The sequence below is a fragment of the Cervus canadensis genome, chromosome 12 (assembly GCF_019320065.1).
Source record: "Cervus canadensis isolate Bull #8, Minnesota chromosome 12, ASM1932006v1, whole genome shotgun sequence".
NCBI classification, from domain to species: domain Eukaryota; kingdom Metazoa; phylum Chordata; class Mammalia; order Artiodactyla; family Cervidae; genus Cervus; species Cervus canadensis.
Window position 1 is genome coordinate 77,072,986 of NC_057397.1, and position 24,369 is coordinate 77,097,354.

The 24,369-nt window shown below is 41.7% G+C and overlaps 1 protein-coding gene across 7 annotated transcripts in view; it reads left to right on the forward strand.

The window, feature by feature from the left end:
• COL14A1 (collagen type XIV alpha 1 chain) overlaps positions 1 to 24,369 on the forward strand; it is a 225,477-nt gene that overhangs the window by 131,565 nt on the left and 69,543 nt on the right. For all 7 annotated transcript variants that reach the window (XM_043484139.1, XM_043484143.1, XM_043484145.1 and 4 more), the window contains exons 26-34: positions 2,137 to 2,276; positions 3,635 to 3,758; positions 3,967 to 4,110; positions 5,244 to 5,408; positions 5,963 to 6,001; positions 6,143 to 6,281; positions 10,331 to 10,473; positions 14,117 to 14,226; positions 16,078 to 16,236. In XM_043484139.1, coding sequence (XP_043340074.1) covers positions 2,137 to 2,276; positions 3,635 to 3,758; positions 3,967 to 4,110; positions 5,244 to 5,408; positions 5,963 to 6,001; positions 6,143 to 6,281; positions 10,331 to 10,473; positions 14,117 to 14,226; positions 16,078 to 16,236 — 1,163 coding nt within the window. The remainder of the gene's footprint in view (positions 1 to 2,136; positions 2,277 to 3,634; positions 3,759 to 3,966; positions 4,111 to 5,243; positions 5,409 to 5,962; positions 6,002 to 6,142; positions 6,282 to 10,330; positions 10,474 to 14,116; positions 14,227 to 16,077; positions 16,237 to 24,369) is intronic.

Here is a 24,369-nt window from a genome sequence, read left to right on the forward strand (position 1 = left end):
CCGCAGAATTGATGCTTTTGAACTGTGGTGTTGGAGAAGACTCTTCAGAGTCCTTTGGACTGCAAGGAGATCCAACCAGTCCATCCTAAAGGAAATCAGTCCTGAATATTCATTGGAAGTGCTGATGCTGAGCCTGAAACTCCAATAGTGTGGCCACCTCATGTGAAGAACTGACTCCTTGGCAAAGACCTTGATGTTGGGAAAGATTAAGGGCAGGAGGAGAAGGGGACGACAGAGGATGAGATGGTTGGGTGGCATCACTGACTCGGTGGACGTGAGTTTGAGTAAACTCCAGGAGTTGGTGATGGACAGGGAGGCCTGGCGTGCTGCAATTCATGGGGTCGCAAAGACTGAGTGACTGAACTTACTGACTGACTACTTGGGATGCCAGACTCTTCCTTCTTCCATCTTCATATCTAGCTTTTTCTAGTTTAACTATCTATGATGATTTTCACTATTGGAGCTGAAAACAGATCCTAACTGATGAGTTTATTTATTAGACAGTTCTGATACAGACATTACAGGATTCCCTGAGGTCAGAATATTTTTATGTATAGCAGAATATGAGCATCCTTTGGTTAATATTTGTGAATGCTCATGGGAAACACATGATTTGGAAGGGTCATGAGACTGAGGATTGATAATGTAGCAACATTGTTCTTGGATTAGTAGTTTTCATCATGATGGTTTTGGACATTGGGACTTTTGCAACTTGAACACATTATTCATTTTAGGTTCTATTTGCCCTGAGTATATTTAATTAAAAAGCCTATAAATCTTTATTATTCAGGTGATACTGAGTATTTATAAAACATCCATTTTAATTTTTCTATTTTAGAAGTAGAAAAGAGTACAAAGAAGAAAATTAAAAGCACAATTTTATATCCTGGAGATAGTTCCTTCATGCATTTTGATATATTTTCTTTTTCTTTTGTTTTATTAAGTACAGTTTTCAATTTGAGTATATTTTCAAATAGATTTTGCTCTCATTTTGAAGGTAAAACCTAATCTGGGTTTCATCCTTCCTGGCAAACTCCAGGTTTTCTTTTACATGCTTATAATGAGCAGATCTTGTGATCCCTTTCAGCTTTAAATTCAAACCATAGGTATGTAAAATTTTGTAAATCGTGGAGGTCAGAAGAACACCCTCACTAAATCCTTGTTGTCCCTAGAGTACTGACTCACTTGGAGATGGTTTATTTTACCATTTAAGTTGTAGTTAGCTTTATGGGACTACAGTTGTAGTTAATAAAATAAAAATCAGGCCATTTTTTCTCTAAAGAAAAGCAAAGCGTTCATTATCTTGCAGAACATTTGTGTGCCAATGGCCCAAGATTAAAAGATTCAGATTATTAAAGATTAAATTGTTTGTTTCATCATAAAACAGAGTCAACCACCATGATCTGTATTAATCAAGGGGAAAAGAAGCATAGATAATCGGAAACAGTATGCGATACAAGACTTAAAAATGCTTTCAGTGGAATCGGTTTTTGCTGATCTGTTTTTGCTTGTTTGTTAGGATTGACGTCAGTGTTACTACCGATGAAAGTTTTCCCGAGCTAGCGGTAGTATACATTTCTTGACATCAGGGGGTGTCCAAAGGGCATAGAATTTTTGAGCAAGGCTGAAATTGAAGTTTGCTTATGGCCTCAGTCCAAACGCATATCAAGTTTTAGATGAGTCTGCTTTCATTGCGAGGCATCCCTTCCTCCTGGAGGCTAAATCCTTCTCAGGTTATTAACTCGATAAGCAGAGGGCAGGGTGCAGAGTGAGAGCTTGGATTTCCCTCGAATCAGTCGGCACTGGGGTGTTTGCTGATGCCTCTGTCACTAAATCAGTTTAGTTCCACATTTTTCCATTCTCTCGTTTCTATTCTTTGAGGCTGAAATTGGTGTTTTTCTTTTTCTCTTTAATTCTGCGTGTGTGATAGAAGCTTTCTTAGTCATGACCAGGATACTTGAGTGTAGGAGAACAATGATGGTCAGAAAACCTAGTGAGGAAGAATTTGGAATAGGATGTATACCATTCCTTCTGGAAGGCGCTCTAGTTACCAGAGGGAAACCATTACCTGCTTTGTTGGTTTGATGACGACTGTTTTCCCCTTTTCTCTGATTCACGTTCTTGCTTGGTCTCCAGTGTGTAAAGCTGCCAAAGCTGACCTGGTGTTTATGGTGGATGGATCCTGGAGTATTGGTGATGAAAACTTCAATAAGATCATCAACTTCCTGTATAGCACTGTCGGAGCCCTGGGCAAGATCGGCGCAGATGGAACTCAAGTAAGGCTGACGGATCAATCATTAATTCATTCCATGCGTTAAATAATTATTCCAGGCTATTGTTATGGCTACTTGTCGGGGACTATGGGTAAAGAGCTATACTGATTTGACCCAACTCTAAATGAGAGCGTGGACAGGTCCGAGCTTGAAGCCGCTCACTGGTGCCTGACAGCGCTGGGCGGGGTGCTGTCCTCAAAGTGAGTGAGTCCCCAAACCGGGACCGTGAGAACGGCCGGTCAGCACGTGCGCCCCCTGCATACAGGGGGAGGAGGCGCAAATCTCTGTTCAGTATTCTCCTTGTCCTCGAGGACTTTAAAATCTTGAAGGACAGAGGTCAAGGCCACAAAGGAGTGTAGAACAAGCAGCACACAGAAGACTAATTTATTCATCCGACGAACATCTGTTGAGGGCTTCTTTGGTTAGTACTGTCGTCATGTGTATTTCACGGAGCTCACATCCTTAACGGCGGGGCGCGGAGGAGGGTGAGATCCAGACACAAATCGGCAAACACACACATTCACAAGGTCGGGACACGCACTTGTGAACTGAGCTTTACATTTACTGGCTTATTTTAAATTGAGAGATCGACAAAGGCTTCTTTGAGGAGGTAGCTTTCGAACTGAGGTGTGAGCCTCTGATCCCTTTTCCCAACCCAGGGGTCGAACCCGGGTCTCCCCTACTGCAGGCAGATTCTTTATCGTCTGAGCTACCAGGGAAGCCCAAGAACGCTGGAGTGGGTTGCCATGCCCACCTCCAGCGGTTCTTCCCGACCCAGGGATCGAACTCGCGTCTCTTACATCTCCTGCATTGACAGGGAGATTATCACTAGCGCCACCTGGGAAGCATTTATATCACAGTGATTAGGAACAGATTTTGAAGTCGGATTACCTGACTTCCACTGTTGGTTCTACCAGGGACCACTCTAGTAATCTTGGGTAAGTTACTTGACTTTTCCTCAGTGTCCTGGTCTGTAAAAAGGTGGAATAGTAGTAATTATTTCATAAGCTTGTTTCATAAAAAAATCCTTGTTAAAAAATCCAGCTTCTATTCTGTGAACTTTGTCAAGGTAGAAGACCTAGGCTGCCATTTTTCTACCTGTCAAATGAGATGGCAAAAGCCCTTCATGCTTTAGGGAGAGATTTTTAATCTACTTCCTGAAAGCACTTAGAGAAAAAAAATGCTTGTTAATGTATCATCAGATTTGGTATGTAGCTTGTGTGAAATTTTATACCAAGGAAATTGTGGACTGGGTTAAAGAAGAAATTAAAACTATAATTATAATCCTGTTATAGTGTATGCTGTCTGGCCCAGGGGAAGGCTGCAATATACATAAAAGTAAACACAGCTTCTCTCTTCAGGTTGCCATGGTTCAGTTCACTGATGACCCCAGGACAGAATTTAAACTAAACTCTTACAAAACCAAAGAGACTCTTCTTGATGCAATTAAGCGTATCTCATACAAAGGGGGAAATACAAAAACAGGTAAGACCCCCAAAAGCCCAGCTAAAACCCAAAGTAATTAATTGTTGCTAATTATTTAAATGACTTTTTTTGGAGCATACTCATATAGGTTTGTTTTTTTTTTTTAAAGACTTTTCATTGATGAAAGACCTTTGTTTCTTCTGTTCTATCTCCAGTGACACAAAAATGGAAGGGAATGAAACTGAACTTTTGCCTTCCTTTGTTTCAGGAAAAGCAATTAAGCATGTCCGAGATAGCTTGTTTACTGCAGAGTCAGGGACCAGAAGAGGCATCCCGAAGGTCATCGTGGTTATAACTGATGGAAGATCACAAGATGATGTGAACAAAATCTCCAGAGAGATGCAATCAGATGGTGAGTTTTACAGAGATAAGTAATAGTAGCTACCAAGGTTTCCTTGGTGGCTGAGTGGTAAAGAGTCTGCGTGCCCATCCAAAGATCTGGGTTCAACCCCTGGGGTGGGAAGTTCCCCTGGAGAAGGAAATGGCAAACTACGTCAGTGTTCCTTGCCTGGGACGTCTCCTGGACTGAGGAGCCTGGCGGGCTGCAGTCCATGGGGTAGTGAAAGGTCGACGCAACTTAGGACTCAACAACAGTAGGGGCACCAATAGTACTGTTAGCCTTGCTGTTTTCTGAATGCACATTTGTAGGCTACATCAGCCTGACTACGTGTTTCTAAATCTGGACAATGTGATTTTAAAAATATTTTCCAAGTTACAAATCTGTTATCTTGCTGTATTTTCTCTAATACGTTTGTTACATACAGGATGCTCTATTATGAGAAACTCCATCAATTAAGTGCAGTCCAGGACTTTACTGGCAGACTAGTGGTTAAGGCTCTATGCTTCCCCTGCAGGGAACACAGGTTCCATTCTGGCCGCAGAGCGTGACCCAAAAAAAGAAAAAAGAGAGAAAATTCAGTGCCATACTATGAAAAGAACCAGGGGAGGGAACCCGGTCACAGAAACTGTTTGGCCTCAGCTTTCTCTTCTGTCAAATGGAGAACACAAAATTTGAGGATTACACTGTGTAAACCGACATGGCACTGACTAGCCTGATACGAATCTGTCGAGCATTGAACTGTGACCTACCTCAGTCTTCTAAGCCTGTTAATGTCTCAGATTCTACTTCTGAAAAAAAAATTGAGATAAAGCTTCTGTTTCAACTGCACTTTATCCCGTAAATACAAAAATCATTATTAATAATATGCAAACATAGAGATGTTACTCAAATAGTAACTATTTTGTCTCAAGCACTGGCTCTCTTAAGCCTCTCTAAAACGGAAAAGCTCTTTGGGGAATGATGGGTTAATCAGCGCATGGTGAATTATGTGCATGCAGATTTCTGATGAACTGTGAACGTGAATTATGGACCCCCACTGGGCCTCCTAAATAAACATATTTTAAACATGCAGACGTGTCTTGCATTCCATTATTTGTTTTTGGTGCAGTTTATACTCATCAGAATCTGTTTCCCTTTCCCCACAGGCTACAGCATTTTTGCAGTCGGCGTGGCCGATGCGGATTACTCGGAGTTGGTTAGCATTGGCAGTAAGCCCAGTGCCCGGCATGTCTTCTTTGTGGATGACTTCGACGCCTTTAAGAAAATTGAAGATGAGCTGATTACTTTTGTCTGTGAAACCGCATCAGCAAGTTAGTTCTTTGGAATTTGCCCCTTACACTGCTTAAAGGCTGAGATATTTATCCTGGTTAAATGATGAGTCCCATCCTGATCTGAAGGGAAAATGGAGAGCTGTTTGTTATGTAGACATAGTTTCGTGGTTTAGAGCATTTGGAAGTGAACCTCCACTCTCCCAGTTTCAGAATTTAGGTTGATAAAGACTTTCTCTGAAAAGATGAGAATCTGTATTTGAAAGAAACTCTCTTAAACATCTGTGGCAGACAGTTTTCAAAAATGTGTTAAGTCTGCTCATCAGGGTAACACACTGGGAGGGAGACTTTTCCCAATACATGCTCTCAGGTGACCCAGGAGAGGAGAAGGAAGCTAGGACTTGGGTTTTAAAAGGAGAAGTGAGAGCGTTTCAGTCTTTAGGAATCCACAAAAAGCCATAGCCACATCTGGTTTGGATTCCTTCTACACTTGACTTCCATAAAGATTATGTTAGCTTCCTGTTTTCAGGACAAGGGAAGAATATGTTTGGAAAATACCTAAATTAGGGTTTTGTCTTCTTTGTTTTGTCTTCCAGCCTGCCCACTGGTGCATAAGGATGGCGTTGATCTTGCAGGTATGCAGTATCAGGAATTTTCCAATACAAAGTATATTGATTAACTCCCTTTTGGGGTCCAGATTTTTTAAATCCTTAATAGACTAACTGTGAAATTTAAAATCCTAATGTGCCTATTTATTCTCTCTCTGTCTCTTTAAGGATTTAAGATGATGGAAATGTTTGGTTTGGTTGAAAAGGAGTTTTCATCAGTGGAAGGGGTCTCTATGGAGCCTGGTACCTTCAATGTGTATCCTTGTTATCAACTTCATAAAGATGCCCTGGTTTCCCAGCCAACCAAGTATGTTTCCATTGCAAGATACGAAAGCCAATTATTGTTTATTATATCTCAGTGTATAAATGATATCAACTTGAAATCATAATTTCAATGATAATTCCCAGCAGGATTTTCCATGATGGATAGAGCAGATGATGTTTAGATTTCATTAAAAACATCAGACTCACACACACACAAAAAAGTCAGACTCACATATAAGACTGGTTGAACTTTCCTATCTGTTGACCTGAGAAAAATATAGATAGTTAATACTCGCATAGCACTGCCATGTACCAGGCGTCTAAATGCTTATGTACCGTAGCTCCCTCACACCTCCCAACACCTCTGTGAGGTAGAGTCATTCGTTATCTTGATTTGACAAGTAGTGAAACTAAAGCACTAAGACACTAAATGACCTGAGTGGGATCGTGCAGTCTGTTGAGGCTCATGCCGGGATTTGTACCTGGCAGTCAGGCCCTGGAACACACACCTGAACCATTTTACTTACTCTAGAGGCATGAGTTCAGAGGGGTTTTATTCTTGAGAAGTCACAAAAGCCACTCTGTATAGTTGACGTAAAAATCACATTATCTAGTCATTGCACAGTCTGTGATGAACAGAGGGATTCCTACGGTCATTTTCAGCAGTTCTGCAAACTCCAGACGTACTTGAGTTTCAGTTCAGTTCAGTCGCTCAGTCGTGTCTGACTCATTGCGATCCCATGAACCGCAGCATGCCGGGCCTCCCTGTCCATCACCAACTCCCCGAGTTTACTCAAACTCATGTCCATTGAGTTAGTGATGCCATTCAACCATCTCATCCTCTGTCGTCCCCTTCTCCTCCTGCTTTATATCTTTCTCAGCATCAGGATCTTTTCAAATGAGTCAGTTCTTCGCATCAGCTGCATAAATTATTGGAGTTTCAGCTTCAGCATCGGTCCTTCCAATGAACACCCAGGACTGATCTCCTTTAGGATGGACTGGTTGGATCTCCTTGCAGCCCAAGAGACTCTCAAGAGTCTTATCCAACACCAAAGTTGAAAAGCATCAATTCTTTGGTGCTCAATTTTTTTTTTTTCAATTTTTTTTATAGTCTGACTTTCCCATCCAAAGTAGGAATTCCTCGTTTAAGGGGTCATCTCTCAAAACATCATCTGCTTCTTTACATTTCAAATCAATATTTGTTTTTGTCTCAAAATACCTTCAGTGTTTTAATATGAAACATTTTTCATGTCCATATTTTGATATTCTGATATAGTGTGCATGTGAAGTGAAGTCGCTCAGTCGTGTCCGACTCTTTGTGACCCCATGGACTGTAGCCCACTAGGCTCCTCTGTCCATGGGATTCTCCAGGCGAGAATTCTGGAGTGGGTTGCCATTTCTTTTTCCAGGGGATCTTCCCAACCCAGGGATCAAACCCAGGTCTCCCACATTGCAGGCAGACGCTTTAACCTCTGAGTCACTAGGGAAGCCCTATAGTGTGCATATAGGCATGCAAAAGTGGGGGGAGATGAGATTCAAGAATTAAATCCATCGGTCCACTTTATAGACCAGTTGCTTTTCTAGCTTCTTCCATAATATTCTTTGTTGAATTCGGGCCTATTGCAGTACTATATATGGTTTCAGATAAATCTAACATCTAAACATTACCTTTCAGCAGATTTTATTTTTTACATTGTCAAGGGATGAATATTAAATAGGTATTTGAAAATCGTTCCTGGAGGCCTGGCCCAAAATGAGAATTTCCAGAGGGAAACTCATCTACTGCTCTGCTAGACTGTTCATTCAGTCGGCAGTGTCCCGTCCTCCGCCTTGCTAAGTCAAGTCCTGGGTTCCCAGCTCCCACCTCACTCCGTCTGTCTCCAGCATTCGACAGAGCTGAGCTCAGCCTCCTCCTGGACTTCCTGCCCTCCTTGAGCTTCTGTTTACCTTACAGACTGTCCGTCTCCAGTGCTGGCTCCTCTTCCCTCTCCACCTCTGATGCCCGGGGGGACCAGGACTTGTGTATGACCTGCTTGTTTTTTCTGTCTATCCCTATTTCCTAGCGATCTTTTCAGTATCATAGTGTTGAACCCTGAGTACATGCCAAGGACTCCTAAATTTGTATTTACAAATTGCCCTCCAGTTTTTTTTGGCGACACTCTGCAGTATGTGGGATCTTAGTTTCCTGATCAGGTATTGAACCCACACCCGCTGCAGTGGAAGCTGGGAATCTTAACCACCGGACCACCAGGGAAGTCCCTACTTCCCCAAATTTAGACCTATATATTCAATTGCTTCCCAGGTAGTGTTAGTGGTAAAGAACCTGCCTGCCAATGCAGGAGACCTAAGAGATGTGGGTTCGATCCCTGGGTTTAGAAGATCCTCTGGAGGTGGACATGGCAGCCCACTCCAGTGTTCTTGCCTGGAGAGTCCCATGGACAGGGGAGCCTGGTGGGCTACAGTCCTTGGGGTGGCAAAGAGTCAGACACGACTAAAGTGAGTTAGCGTGCTTGCAGTTGCTTGCTAGACAACGTCCCTGCTCCTCTCTCCAGAACCAGCCTCACCTACAACCTTTTCTGTCTCAATGACAACCACACCTAACGAGTTTCTTAGGCAAAGAAGCCAGACTCCTCCCCTTCTCTTAGGCCTCACATCCGTCCACCAAGCCATCCTCTTGTGCGTTGGTCCTCAGTGCCTGCATCGTCACCGCCCTGATACAAGCCACCGTCACCGTCTCTTCCCTCCATTATTGCTGCGGCCTCCTGTCTTCCCCCTGCTTCCCTTGCCTTCCTAGAGTCTCTTCTCCAAACAGCAGTCGGGGTGATGGTTTATAAATGTTCACATCAGATCATGTCACTCCAGAATCTGCCAGCAATTCCCCACTCCCCTTGGAGTAAAAGTCAGAGCTCCTGAATGGCCAAAGGGCCCTACATTATCTGGATCGCCATGACCTCTTTGACTTCACCTCTTGTCTCTTGTTCTATTCTCAAGAACTACCAAACACACCCACTTTAGTCTTCATCTCCTATGAGTTTTCCTTCAGATGTAAGCTTCTCAGTGAAATTTTGTCGTTTAGTCGCTGTGTCCGACTCTTTGCGGCAGGTTTGGTGAGGCTGGCTGACACACACAGGCGCTCTGAGAAGGGCGCGTCTCCTTTGGAGTCAGAGGCTCTGGCCCCTCTCTCTGCTCAGAGACCAGTCCTTGAAAAGAGGCGCCATGAAAAAGTCGGCATGGCCTTGAGAGAGGCATCTCTCATCCATGAAGAGACTCCTGAGAGAGCCGGTGTCAGAACAGTCTGGACACAGCACTCACCCCCAGAAGCAGGAGCGATGTGTGGACAGCACTGGATGTGGCGGATCGAGATGGTGCCTCAGCGCACAGCAGATGGGAATGCTCCCCACTGCAGTGTGTGGCGGAAAGGGGCAAGGGCTCAAGTTTCGTAAAAAGACCGTGTGTGATTGCTGAGTCATGTCCGACTCTTTGCAACCCCGTGGACTGCAGCCCGCCAGGCTCCTCTGTCCATGGGAGTCTCCAGGCAGGAACACTGGAGGGGGTTGCCATGCCCTCCTCCAGGGAATCTTCCCAACCTAGGAACTGAACCCAGTCTCCCGAATTGCAGGTGGATTCTTTACTGTCTGAGACACCGGGAAAGCCCCCCCGAACCGCCCCCCCCAAAAAAAACACTGTAGATAAACATTATTTATAGTACTACAACTTGAAATTACTTGTTTAATAAGAAGTGACTGGTCAGATAAATTATGGACTAGCCAAACCAGCGAAGGTTGTGCAAATATTAACTATCATGCTCTTTAAAATATTTAAGGAAATATGGAATGTGTAGTAAATGATGCTAAGAAAAGAAAGGGGCAAAATTAAAAAACTGGACAAATACTAACAGACATTCTTTAAAGACTGGAGGGAAATGCATGACCCCAAAAGAAGGATCCCTTCTGAGTGGGGTTAATGGTGACATTTATTTCCTTCCTTTCTGTTTCTTCACTTCTAGTGAAAGCGTATTTGCTTTTATAATCATATAAATAGCTTCTTGAAGAGTGATACAATAAAATATGCTGTTTTCTTTCCGTTTTTCAGATACTTGCATCCGGACGGATTGCCCTCTGACTATACAATCAGTATTCTATTCCGGATTCTTCCTGATACTCCAGAGGAGCCCTTTGCTCTTTGGGAGATTTTAAATAAAAATTCTGACCCATTGGTTGGAGTCATTTTAGATAGTAAGTATATTTATTTGTAAAACGTTTGCACACATATATGAGTAATGTATATCGTGTGTCATCTTGCCAGTTTAGTATGTATTATGGAGTAACTCACTCATTTTAAACCGTTGGTAAATACTAATAATGCACTATGTTGACAGTTGAGTCATTCATTTGTCTACTCAGGCTTTCAACAAATATTCACTGAGGTCCTACTGTGTGCCGACACCAGGTTCTGGGATTCAGAAGCGAGGCGAAGAGAGACACGTCCTGTGATGGGGAGACTGTAGGGAGGGCGTGGCTGGTGCCAGGAGGATCAGTGGAGGGCTGGGGTCAGAGGTCACTTCTTCTATGAGGAAATGATAAATGTCGGATGCTTCCTTTGGGTTCCTCGACCCAATTCCAACATACGAGCTGGGGCCTGGGGAGTGTCGGGAGGCTTCTCACACAACACCAGGCAGTTCTTGGACAGCAGCAGCGAGTCTGAGAATTCAGCTTCAGTCAGACACTGTTTTCCCAGAGCTGTTCGTGGACCCGCAAGCTGAGGATGGTTCCTACACGATGGCCTTCTTCCCCCTGGTTCAGCCGTCGGTGGCAGGCTCGGTCCGTTCGTGGAGGCTCGGTCTGTTACTGCAGGCTCAGTCTGTCACTGCAGGCTCGGTCTGTTACTGCAGGCTCAGTCCGTCCCTGGAGGCTTGGTCCGTCCCTGGAGGCTCGTCCGTCACTGGCTCCACTGGAGGTGCCGGCAACCACCTCCAACCCAGGATGCCATTTGTACGTCCAGGTTGTTTTCTCTCCTTGTGACCCACAGTCTGTAAATCAGAGGGTCCCACAGATTCCTCCTCAGGTTTTAATAATTTGCTAAAGTGGCTCACAGAACTCAGAGAAGCATTTTACCTACAGCACTGGGTTACCAAAGAAGGGGAAAAGAAAGTCAAAGCGAAGTCACTCAGTCATGTCCGACTCTTTGTGACCCATGGACTGTAGCCTCTGAGGTTCCTCCATCCATGGAATTTTCCAGGCAGGAGTACTGGGGTGGGTTGCCGTTTCCTTCTCCGTTTTACCTGCAGCGCTAGGTTACCAAAGGTTACCAGCGCTTAATAAAAAGCTATAACTCGGGAACGATGGGAGAGAAGCCAGAGCAAGGCCTGGGGAGGGGTGGGGGGTTTCCAGGTCCACCCTGCCCTACCCTCCCAGCACCTCCTGTGGTCACCAACCCGAATCTCTCCAGACCCCATCCTTCTGGGTTTTTGTGGAGGCTTCATTACACAGGAAAGATTAAGTCACTGGCCATTGGCAATTGAACTCCGTCTCCAATGCCTCTCCCCTCCGTAGAAGTTGAGTTGGGAGCATGGGGTTTGGACTGAGAGTTCTAACCCTCTCAGCACAGGATTGGTTTTCCAGGCAACCAGCCCACATCCTTAGGTGACCTGAGGGCTTTCCAAAAGCTGCCTTATTAACATAACAAAGGCACATGTATTGCTCTCACCACAGGAAATTCCAAGGGTTTCAGGAACTGTGAGCCGGGACCATAGACAAAGACCTGGTATATGTGAGAAATATATTTTGGTCATCTGAATAGCAAATATTTCTTTCTTTTAAGTCACAATGTTGCAGTGCCTCTCTCCTACCAGAGAAAAAAATGTCAGGTTGGCAAGCAGTATGTTTGGGGAAGAATTCTGGGATGGAGATACACATTTGAAAATGGTATTGATGGGTATGTGAAATTTAAGTCCCAATACTGGATCAGAGCATCATAAGAGGAGTCTAGAAAGGAGAGAGAATAGTTGTGAAGAATGAGAAATTCCATTGTTGGGAAGTTGGAAAGTTGAGGCAGAAATAAGGAAATTTCTTAGCCTTTGTTCTTGGAAGTCACAAATGATGATCACTTAAGAGAATTCTCAAGTTTTGGGTTAATGTCCCTGAGTTTTCTACATATATTTTTAGTGTAAGATTCCAGTCAAGCTGGGATCCAAAATTTGGTGGCTGTTATTAGGTACTGACTCAAACATTTGGATAAGGAAAGTATTTTAAGCTTATTTCCAAGTAGTGTTTGTTAAAAGACTTTTTAGTACATGGAAATAAGTCAACAGCTAAACATTGAAACCATTTTGCTTTGATACGGAAACTAAGGGAAAGCTGTAGATTAAAAGGTGTAAGCTGCTAACCATACACAACCAGGACTTGAAAACAAAGAAGTCTCTTGAAACGATTAATACTTGCTTCTTTTGGAAACCAAATGAAAAATTAAATTGTAACCTGGGACTGAATCAGTGAGAAAAATATTCTTTTTTTTTTTTTTGTAATAAAATGTTCCTTGTAACGTGAAATACTCAAGAGTAGAAGATCTTTGTTTATTTGTTTGTTCATAATGTTCATAATAAAAGACATATTGGATTATGACTTTTGGAGAGGTGTAAGTTACATGTCCTGAGAGAACTGGTTGCTTCAGTGGTTAAATAAGGCAGAGTCTGGTTTTTATTTCTCAACATTTTGTTACCAAATTAAGTCCGATGAACCCTGCTCGGGCCTAGCCCAAGTCCAGACTCTCTGCCCCAGTCCGGGGAGGGTTCCTTTTCCATTCAGGCTTAGGGCAAATGGGAAACCCAAGCTGCATGGAGAAGCAGGAACTGAGTTCGCGGATCAGCTTCTCACCGCCCTGGGCAGAGAGATCTAGAAAGTAAAGACAAAGAGAAGTGAGGCTGATGCTCGTGAGGCGGGGAAGGGGCAGGGCTTAGTTGCTCAGTCGAGTCCCACTCTCTGCGACCCCGTGGAATGCAGCCCGCCAGGCTCCTCCGTCCATGGGACTCTCCAGGCAAGAGTACTGGAGTGGGTTGCCGTGCCCTCCTCCAGCTACTGGGGAAGGGGCGGGGCTTTTTCCAAGGCAGTGGTCCTCAATGGCTGGCAGTTAGTAAGAGTGTCATTTACTATGCTAATGTAGTAAAATCTCCATTTCCCTGGAGAGGGCAAGGGCAGCCCACTCCAGGACTCTTGCCTGGAGAATCCCATGGACGGAGGAGCCTGCTGGGCTACAGTCCATGGGGTCACAAAGAGTGGGACTGGACTGAGCAACTTCACTTTCTTTTTTAATAGTAAAATCAAAGTATAATGAGACTCAAGATCTGTTGGAGGTCAGATTTATCACCATCTTGGTCCCAGCTGGTTCTTTTTCCATTTTCTATGGCTTCCTTTCTTGTCTCTGGACCCTTTCACTTAAAGATTTATGTTCTCTCCTGCTCAGGGTGGGGAGTTGGCAGGTTTTGAGCAAGGACATTCCTGCGAAAGGTGGGGTTAGAGGTGATGAGTTTCGAGCAAAGATCAGGAGCATCTCTGGTAACAATTTGATTAGCTTCTTTCTTCCTTTTTGCCCTCTACTTCCAACTTCAGACAGCCCTTTCCCAAAATGGTGATGGGGCTGCATGCAGGCCGGGCGGTGGAGAGGAAGCACAACGTGGGGCCCGCCTCACTGTCGCCGCGTGGCCCCCTCAGTTAGCTTGGCCAGCTGAAAGCCTAGGGCCTTCCAAGGCCATTTCGTTACCCACTCATCACTTTAAAACACAGCCTCAGAACAGAGGTTATACTATTTTGAGCTGACTTTTTAAAAAATTACCCATTTTAATACTTTGTAGAATATTGTTAATCTTTTATTTTGTTTGATTAGATGGTGGGAAAACCCTAACGTATTTCAACTATGACTACAGTGGGGATTTTCAGACTGTTACTTTTGAAGGACCTGAAATTAGGAAAATTTTCTATGGAAGCTTTCACAAGGTGAGTAATGCCTTGTATGTGTATATATATATTCTTTATTCTATTTACTGCGGGCCAAGCAACAGAAAAGTGTAAAAATAAAAGAAAAACATAGCGCTTTGGATCTCCTATAGTAAGAATTACCTGTGGGGCTTGTGAACTGTCCAGAGATTCTGATATGGTAGTTCTGGGATGGAATCCTAAAATGTATGTTTTTATCCAGTACCCCAGGAGATTTGATAGTATCAGGAGGAAGACATTTTCCACTGATCTTCTAGGTTCTTCTGCTGGTCTAAGAATCAAATTAATGGGAGAAACACAAACGTTTAAAAACATATAAACATTGTGAAACCCAGTAAAACCGAGTAACTCACCAAAATAGCCAAAACCTTCCCTTAAGTACCGTCTTCAGCTAAAGACGAAAGAGGATTATGCAAGTAGTGGTTTGGGTTTGAACTTCAAAGGGAAGGAAGAAAATTCACATGGAGATGGAAAAGCAAATATTTAGTAAATAAATGAGTCAATGGGACACAGATTTCCCTCCACACACACAACTAGCCATATTCTTTGCAGATATTGCTGGTAATAGCCCTGTTCTGGGAGTGGACCTTCTGTCTAAATTCTTTTAGGCAGTTTAGGCATGAAGCTCAAAGTTTCTTTCTGAGTCTTTTGGACCTTGGTTATTTTCAACTTGAAATAATCTGCATTCTAAAGAGACATTTTGGGATGGCAAATTTTGGTCTCCTATCGTAGAAGTGGTCCAGGTTGATACTTTGAGGAACCATGTAGTGGAGGGTAATGTATTACTAAGTAGATAGTTGTAAATTCCCTACATTATGTGTTATGTAGAAAGGATTGCTGGTCTACCTGGCCACCAATATAGTTAAAGTGCCAGCAGCCAAATCATGTTAAAATATGTAGACAGATTGCACTGAGACAGCCCATCACTGCCATTGTATAATAAGTTGCCCTGAGGAAGAATTTTGTAAAACATGACGTTAGTTGTTCTTATTTTAACCTGGCACATGTGATAGAAATCTGTTCCTTCATATTTCACATCTATGAAACATTTCATCTTGGTGATCACTGGAGTAGGCAGGCTTCCTTCCAAAATTTACTGTTTCCCTTGTAGTGAACAATCCCACTGCTATCTGGGCTGTTAAAGAATGCAACACACAGAGTGCCAGAGAGCAGAGCCTTTACTCAGCGGAGTTGCAAAAACCTTGCGTCTTAGCCACACCCTTCTTGTCCTGTCAGCAGTCTTCATCGTGGCTTCTGTTTCCTGATGTAGAATGTGGTCAGATATGTCTAATCTACACAACTTTGCTACCTTATGGGCTTTTGAATACCATCACTGTATAAGAACAATTGCATAACAAAATTCTCTCATTTTTGCATAAGAAAAGTTGCATAAAATATTTTTTTCTTGTTGCTAGGACTGTACGACCACAAGTGTCTTAAAATAAGGTATCTTAGAAACACGAGCGATGCACATGATTTATTAGTTTATGGTTCAAAATAGTCCCATTAGCATTTCTTTGGAATTATTGTCATGTATTTATCAACTTCCTCTAGAGATGATTTTTTTCTTGGTTAGATAGTCACAGAGTAGTCAAAAAATATTACAGAGGAAATGAAAAGCATGTGAGATTTCATTAGTATTTACAAAAAACCCATAGAGATGGTATCTGAATGTGGGATAGTCATGGAAGTGGTTTAAAGTAGAACCTTTCTTCTCAAGCAAAGTGCTTAAGTAGACGGAATTCCTTTTCTTCCCTTGCATATTTTTTGGTGATGAGTCATGCAATTATGTAAATTTGTTTGATATTTTCTCCTGCTTCTTACCTTTTAAAACATTTTTACTTTCATCAGCTACATATTGTTGTCAGCAAGACTTTGGCCAAAGTGGTTATTGACTGCAAGCACGTGGGTGAGAAGGCAATAAACGCGTCATCTAATATCACGTTGGATGGTGTCGAAGTCCTGGGGAGAATGGTTCGATCAAGAGGACCAAATGGAAACTCTGCACCGGTGAGTGGATAAATAAATGAATCTCTGTTATGTTGAGGAAAAAAATTATCCTAAAATATAATAATGTATTTTCCAGGGGAAGAGCTTGGTAAGGGGATAGATGGAGGGAGTGATGGTGAATGATAGTTGATGAATGATAAGAAAATATATAATTAATGAATGGAGTTCAAGTGAATGAAATGAATTTATTTAAATGAATTAAAACACCAACATTCAAAGCTCTTGCAATATGCTTCTCTGCTGTATTATAGGGAGAATGCTCCAGAAATTAGACTAGTTTGTTTTCTAAATGAAAATTTTAATAGTAAAATATTTTAAAAATTCAAATAAAATACCGTGGTATAAATGGTTGGTTAATGAGAATCAAAACTGTGGATGAACCTCATTTATATGAGCAGATCCAAATCTGTATAAAACATGTTATTATTATACAGGGGAAATTGACGTAAACCTCTCATGTGGGTTAGATTTGGGCATTTTATAACTAGGTTCTTGCTATTACTTATATCAAGTTAACCCTTTTTATCATTAATAATAAGGGATAATAATATTTTATCATTAATATTTAAATAACAAATCATTTTAAGATATATTTTTATCATATTTTTTTAATCATGGAGTTTAAGACCAAGAGACTTCGAACTGGCAAAGAAATCACATTCTTTTCAGTTAATGCCTACAAAAAAGAGCAGTGTGCACAAACTTTTGTTTTAAGACCACACATTCACAGCTAATTAGCAACATTCTCTAATCTGAGTCATTCTATAATTAGAACCAATTAACCTGGAGGGAATTTTATTCTTGTAAGCAATTCCAAGTATTCACATCTACACTTCTCTTCTGTGTAACAGAATAATCAAGTTAATTAAGATTCACTCTTATTGTGCTTTCAGAGACCTATAGAACTAGCCAGCTGTATGGAATTTTAGAAAGACCTGATGATTCTCAAAGTCTTTTAAAACTGAAATCATTTAGTATTAATACAAATGAAATCTTCTAGTATATCAAATAAATGAAAATGATTTGCAATATGCTTCAGACCGCATGGACTGTAGCCTGCCAGGCTCCTCTGTCCATGGGATTCTCCAGGCAAGACTACAGGAGTGGGTAACCATTCCCTTCTCCAGGGCATCTTCCTGACCCAGGGATCTAACCCAGGTGTCCTGCATTGCAGGCAGTTTCTTTACTGAATAGAAACCATGTCACGGTCTTCGTTTGCAATCACTACCTTTGACCTTATATCACAGTATCTAATAAAGTTGTATGAACAGTATTTTCTCAAGAAACACTTGTTAGAAATTAAATAGAAAGCCATCTATCTGAATTTTTCTTAAAATAGTTTGCATATATCATATTCCACCTGTGGTATTGACAACAGTCCACTAATGGATATCATGCTGTCTCCTAATTATAGCTCATACTTTGCAATTACAGTGTTAAAATTACAGTTACAAATTAATTGTATTTCAAATTACACTCTATGTAGTAATTTTACTCCAAAATATATGACCAATTAAATATTAAGGAATTTAGTTCGGAAAGCAAAAACAACTATAGGTTTAGGGTCTAGCAGTAATAAATCTTTACTTTTGTTCATGAAAGAAGAGCAATTAAACAGAGCACCCTCTGTGGTTAACATCCACCCAGTAGTAGACAAAAGGGAATTTATAGAAGTCAATCATTAAAGAGTTCTTTGTAGAGCTAGTAGGAAAAAGTTGTGGCTTACTAGATTTTCAGTCTACCCACTTATTGAGGAATTTGATTATGTGGGAATGGATGATATTAGATTAGATCTCAAGAATGTGACTGAAAGCTCACTTGGTTTTTTGGGTTATTATCAATACTTGTTTCAGTGTAAGACAAGAGAGAAGCTTCAATCTTCAGTTCTCAATTTAGAAATCACAGATTGCTAACATAATCTTGAAATACATGTGGACTCTAATGCCCTGCAAGAGGGAATGTGCAATGCACAAGTTTTGGGTCATTCCAGAAGGAGTAATTATCATCTCAGAGAGGCTAGTAGTTATAGGTCAGTATTCCCTGGCAAATTCAGCGATGAGTTCAAAAACGCCAGATGATGGAATGATTCTAAATTTCCAGTTTTTAAAGAATATAGTCTTTTTATTATTTTTAAGTTTTTATTTTTTATTCGCGTGTAGACAATTAACAATGCTGTGATAGTCTCAGGTGGACAGCAAAGGGACCCGGCCAAGCCTGCACACGTGTCCCTCTCCCTCAAATCCCCTCCCATCCAGGCTGCCACACGTTCCCTCTCCCTCAAATCCCCTCCCATCCAGGCTGCCACGTGACGTTGAGCAGAGTTCCCTGAGCTTACAGTAGGTCCTTGTTGGTCGTCCATCTTAAATACAGCAGCGTGTACTTGTCCACCCCAAACTCCCTAACCATCCCTTCCCGCCATCTTCCCCCTCTGGCAACTGCAAATTCGTTCTGTAAGTCTGTGAGTCTGTTTCTCGGCTATAGTCTTTTTAAACCAAAGTTGAGTGGAGAAGAGATTAATGGATTTAGGTGTACAGTAACTACTGTATTGATATTACTCATATTTGAAATAAAAACTTGTGTTCAGCAAGTTTTTACTTGCTGACTTTTTTACATGCAAGACTTTACCGGCAGCAAAAATTCTCTAGTGAGAGTAAGCTAATAAGCAGGCTGAATCTGGCTGGCAAAGCACAGAGGGGAGGAGACGTAACAACTGGGCCTCTCCTTTCCGGTCTTCTTTGTCCTGAGAGGTTTCTTCTACTTTTTCTGATACCTAATGAAATTATCATGCTGCAGTCAGAGGTGAGTCAAGAAAAATTTTGAGCTTCTGGCATTGATCATGTTCCTTAGTATCTTTTTCCCACCTTTCAAATCTAACACCTAGATAATTATATTATTTGTTTAGTTCTCTGATGTGTAAATAAAAAAAATACAAGTTATGTTATAGAATTTTTAGTAATTTTATTTTCTGAGTTAAAGTTTTAGTGTAGGAATCAATAGAAGACAAGTCAATGATCCTATAGAAACAAGTGTTTTCCAATCTCAAGGAAATGGTTGTGTTTTCACTCGATCGTATCTTTTAATCCTTAAAATGATGATAGTGACTAATATGTATTGCCTAATGTGGACTAGGCCCCTGGAGAAGGGAATGGCAATCCACTCCAGTATTCTTGCCTGGAGGATTCCATGGACAGAGGAAGCTGTCAGGACAGCTGCAGTCCATGGGGTCACAAAGAGTTGGATACGACTGGCCGATAACACACACGCACGGACTAGGCAGTGTGAGGGTTTCAAGATGTTCTTGTTTAATCCTCCAACAACCCTAGGAAAATATATCATCCCCATTTTATAGATGCAGAAACTAGACCTGAATAAGAGGGAGAGATCCCCTTTCAAACGTGAGGAGAGTGAGATGTGAGATTGTGTTCGAGTTGCTCCATTCTGGACTCTCTTCCATTGGGCCAGACTGATTATGAGAAAACTGAAGGCAGAGGAAGGACTCTGGTCTGTGACAGTGACCACATGCCCTGTCTGTCCACTGGCAAGTTCAAAAACTTAGCATTATTTGAATTACAGACTTGAAATAAATGTGATCAAAATGCACCCCCCCCCCCAGCATCTCTGCACCTCAACATTGTAATTACTACCAACAATTGCAACGGATGTTCTTTCATCTCCTAATTGAATAGTGCCGTTATGGTTTCCCTTAAATTCAGTAAGTTGATTGAGAGCGAGTAGGAACACCCTGTTAAGTAGCTGACAAGTGGTAAGTGCTTAATAAATCTTGGTTTGAAGGTGGAGTCAGTAAAAGTTACACACCAAATTGAAAGCAGAAGATGGCCTGGGTCCCCAGGACTCTTTCTCCTGTGTTCTCAGGGAATGTAAAGCTCTCTAAATATTTGTGTAAGATCAGGTACAGCTTGACTTCAAATTATAAGCTTAAAAATGATATACTAGAAAAAAATCAGAAGATGAAATATGGTACCGAGTGGGAAGTCCCTTTTAATTTCCATTCACAGAACACAGTGCCTCAACTGCCAAAAAATATTTTAATCTTATTTTCATGCTAACATTTGACCCCAAATGACTTGCCTTTTGTGCTATGCCCAGACAAAAATGTCCAATAATGAAAAATGAGCATTTGTAATTGTCTAAGTATTCCCTTGAAAGAGATTATAACAAGTGAAAGTGGGAGGGTCTTTTTCTTTTGCAGATTTTTTTTTTCATAATGCTGTTAGTTACAAAGGAAAAAAGTTGCGAAAGTCAAAAAGGGCTGCCTCTTAGATGCTTAAAGTATGGTTTATTTTGATCCACACTGTCTTGAATTTTTAGGTACTCAAATCTAAGATCTTTGACATATTATCTCTGTAATGTTTCCTGCATAATTTGTATAAGTGTGTGTTTAATTACTTCTGGAATAAAAGCCAGATTTTAAAAAATCAGTCCTAAGAAATGTGATTTGGAAAAGAAGTCTCCAAATAAAGGCTGAGGAATCTAAACTATTACGAATGCAAAACAATTATGAATAAATTTGTTGTACTCACACAAAAAAGGCTTCTGACTTCATCTAACTTGAAAAAGAAAAGCCAGCCCACAAGCGTTCTTCAGATGATGGTATTGGCCTCATTCAGCGCTTAGTAGGTATTCAACCTCTTGAATAAGTAAAATGAACTCATAAGAATCCCAATAACTCAAGAGGGCAAAAGAAGTTTAGCCAAAGGTTTGTATGGAGACATTGTCCTGTTATAGGTGATCGGGTGGTGAATGTTTATTTGAAAAACTTCAAGAAAGCCTGGTATATCCCAGGACTAGTGAAAGGCCTTGGCTTTAAATAAATCTTTTCATTCACTAAAATGTTTTCACACTGAGGGCTCTATTCAGAAATGGAAAATTTCTTAATGGATGAATGACTTACAGAATTAACTGAATCTAATGCTGTCATAATGGGACTCATTTAACAAAAGTCATTATAAAGTCAAATGGCATTGTAAAGTCAGGCTGGGGTATCTGCATTTTAAACATTAGACTAATGATCTGTTCACAAAATAAACCACAAGAAAATGAGGTGTGCTGTTGAGCTCTCAACAGGAATTCAGCTTTCAACATGGGCTTAAATTACGTAGGCTTTTTCACTCCAAGTCCTAATTCACAGAATGGGGTAGACATTACTATTATCAGACCTCCTGATGGTGACTGAAAGATTAAATGATATATTAAGTGAAGTCCTTGGGATAGTGCCTGGCCCACAGCCAGGTTCTCAGCAAATGTTTGCTGGTATTGTTGTTATTTGCTAAGATTTTTCTCAACCAAAACCTTAAACAGATACGACGATTGTGGACACAAACTAGTGTTATATTTCTGCTCTGAACATCGCATCACTTTCATCCTTTTGATTTAACCATTTTGGCCTCTGTGTTATATACTCCTGCAGCTTACAGGTCAACTATAAAAGTTGCTTTAAAATAATGTTTATTTTGTATAACTGTATTTCAGGAGCTGTTCTAAATATTTCCCTTTATGGGTTCATTTTGTTGTTACGGCTGCTATTATTGCTCTAATGAATAGCTACTATTATTCTGCTATTTAAGGGAAGCTGAGCCCCTACCACACTGGGCAGTTTGTTTAACGTGGCTTAGTTTGTGAGTGGGTTACACCCAGGCGGTCTCCTTCCATTGCTTCCTAATCCCTGTGCTCCTTGGAACACCTTTGCTGCTACTGTTGCTTATGAAAATCAGCAGCCACGTTCTTTAAAAATTCTTTAATTTTAAAAACCTCATTTTTTTTTGAACTTTTTGTTTTGTATAGGAGTGTAGCCAGTTAACAATGTTGTGATAGTTTCAGGTGGGCAGCAAAGGGCCTCAGCCAAACATAGACGTGCATCCCTTCTCCCCCAAAGCCCCCTCCCATCTCGGCCGCCACACAGCACTGAGCAGGGTTTCCTGTGCTTACCGTGGGGCCGTGTTGGTTGCATTTTAAACACAGCAGTGTGGACTGCCCACCCCACACTCCCTCACTGTCCCTTCCCCCGTCCTTTCCCCAGGCAGCCATAGGTTTCTTCTCTGAGTCTGTGAGTCCACTTGTGTTTTGTAAGTTCGTTTGGATCGTGTCTTTTTAGATTCCGCATCTAAAAGACGTCATATGGTGTTTCTGCTTCTCTGACTTACTTCACTTAGTATGACCATCCCTAGGTCCATCCGTTACAAACTTAATTTTTCAATGATCATAATTTAGTTGTGTGGTTGCCCTGAACAGACTGAAATATCATGCCCTTTGAAAACAAATTTTTTTAATATGGAAAAAAAAGAGTGTACTTACATGCACTTATTGCTTCAAATATAGCAGTGGTTTTATATTGAAAAAAGAAAGTGTGATGTCTTGATTTATGGATCTGCTTTCAACATTTGTGTTATTAATCTTGCAAAACCCACTTGGGAAAAGATGTTTGCAGCAAGGCGCAGTTCTTCATGGGTGTGACGAGAGAAACACTGACTTCATTTTCTTTGCTGTCAGATGGGACAGACTCTTTCATGATGCTGAAGGCACTGTGAGCAGCCTGTTTTCAGTCATACCAACTGCTTGAGTATTCTTATCTGCACCCAGGGGACCCTTGACAGGGATGAGAGAAAATAAGGCACCAAGAAGTTTCCAGTGTTTGCTGAAAATACCAGTTGCTGAAGGCATGCTGCAGATTATGTAAACATAGGGACTGTCATACTAAGTCAGAGAAGCAGAAACATCGTATGACGTCTCTTATATGTGGAATTGAAAGAGACATGATACAAATGAACTTACACAACAGAAACAGGCTCACAGACCTACAGAAGAAATGAAGAGGATTTCACCCTCTGCCAGCTCTGTAACTGAGGACACTTGCTTTTAAATGGCGGCACAGTTGATTTACAATGTCACGTTAGTTTCAAGCGTACAGCAAAGTGATTCAGTTGTAGACTGATAGCTGTGTGCTGTCTGCTAAGTCGCTTCAGTCACGTCTGCCTCTGCGGCCCCGTGGACTGTAGCCGCCGGGCTCCTCTGTCCATGGGACTCTCCAGGCAACGCCGTGCCTCCTCCAGGGGTCTTCCCCCGCCAGGGGCCGAGCCTGCGGTCCCTATGTCTCCCATTCTTTTCCAGCTTGTTTCTGCTGGAGGATATTACAAGATCTGAACACAGGTCCCTGTGTTACACAGTAGGTCCTTGTTGCCTATCTTTTTTTATATATAGTAGTGGGTATCTGTTAATCCCAGACTCCTGAGTGATGCTACATTTTTATCCCTCAGTCATGTCCAACTCTTTGCGACCCTGTGGACTGTAGCCTGCCAAGCTCCTCTGTCCATAGGATTTTTCAGGCAAGAACACTGGAGTGGGTTGCCATTTTCCTCCTCCAGGGGATCTCCAAACTCCTGATGACATGCAATATTTGAAAACAATGTAGGAAGAAATATAGTATTAGAAATGGTTAGGTCATGAAGCTAGTGTGAGCCCTTAATGACATTATAATGATGTTTCTAACTATTTCAAAATATACTTTAAGTTGTTGCCAACAAACATGAGTAGAACAAGGCTGTCTAAATATTTATGGCATGATTGATGGCTTGAATGAAAATGCACAGCATGGATCTCACAGTGCCATATGTGAGTCTGTCATGACACTCACCACGTTGTAAATAGTATTTATGTGTCAGTGTCTTACTCCCTGTAAATTCTTTGTGGGCAAAAAGCTGGTTTCGCTCATTTTTATATCCTAAAGGTCTATATGGTATCTGGCTTGCATTATGCACTAATGAAGAAGTGGTCAAATGTATGCATGAATGATGGAAGTCAGAAATAATTCAACAAGCCTTCATGAATACCTACTACATGCCACTTTTTTTTTTTTTTTGCCATGCTGCAAGGCATATGGGATCTTAGTTCCCCAACCAGGGATCAGACCTGTGGCCCCTGCAGTGGAAGCTCCACGTCCTAACCCTGGGCCTCCAGGGAAGTCCCTGCTTGTCACTCAGTATGATGGGGGCACGAAGATGAGTGAGAGGTGCCCTGTCTTCGATGAGCACCCACTCTGGGGGGGAATATAAATAAGTGAACTGGATGGTGGGAGATGTGCTGTAAAAGACGTCCGGAGCCTGGTGGGCCACGGAGGCA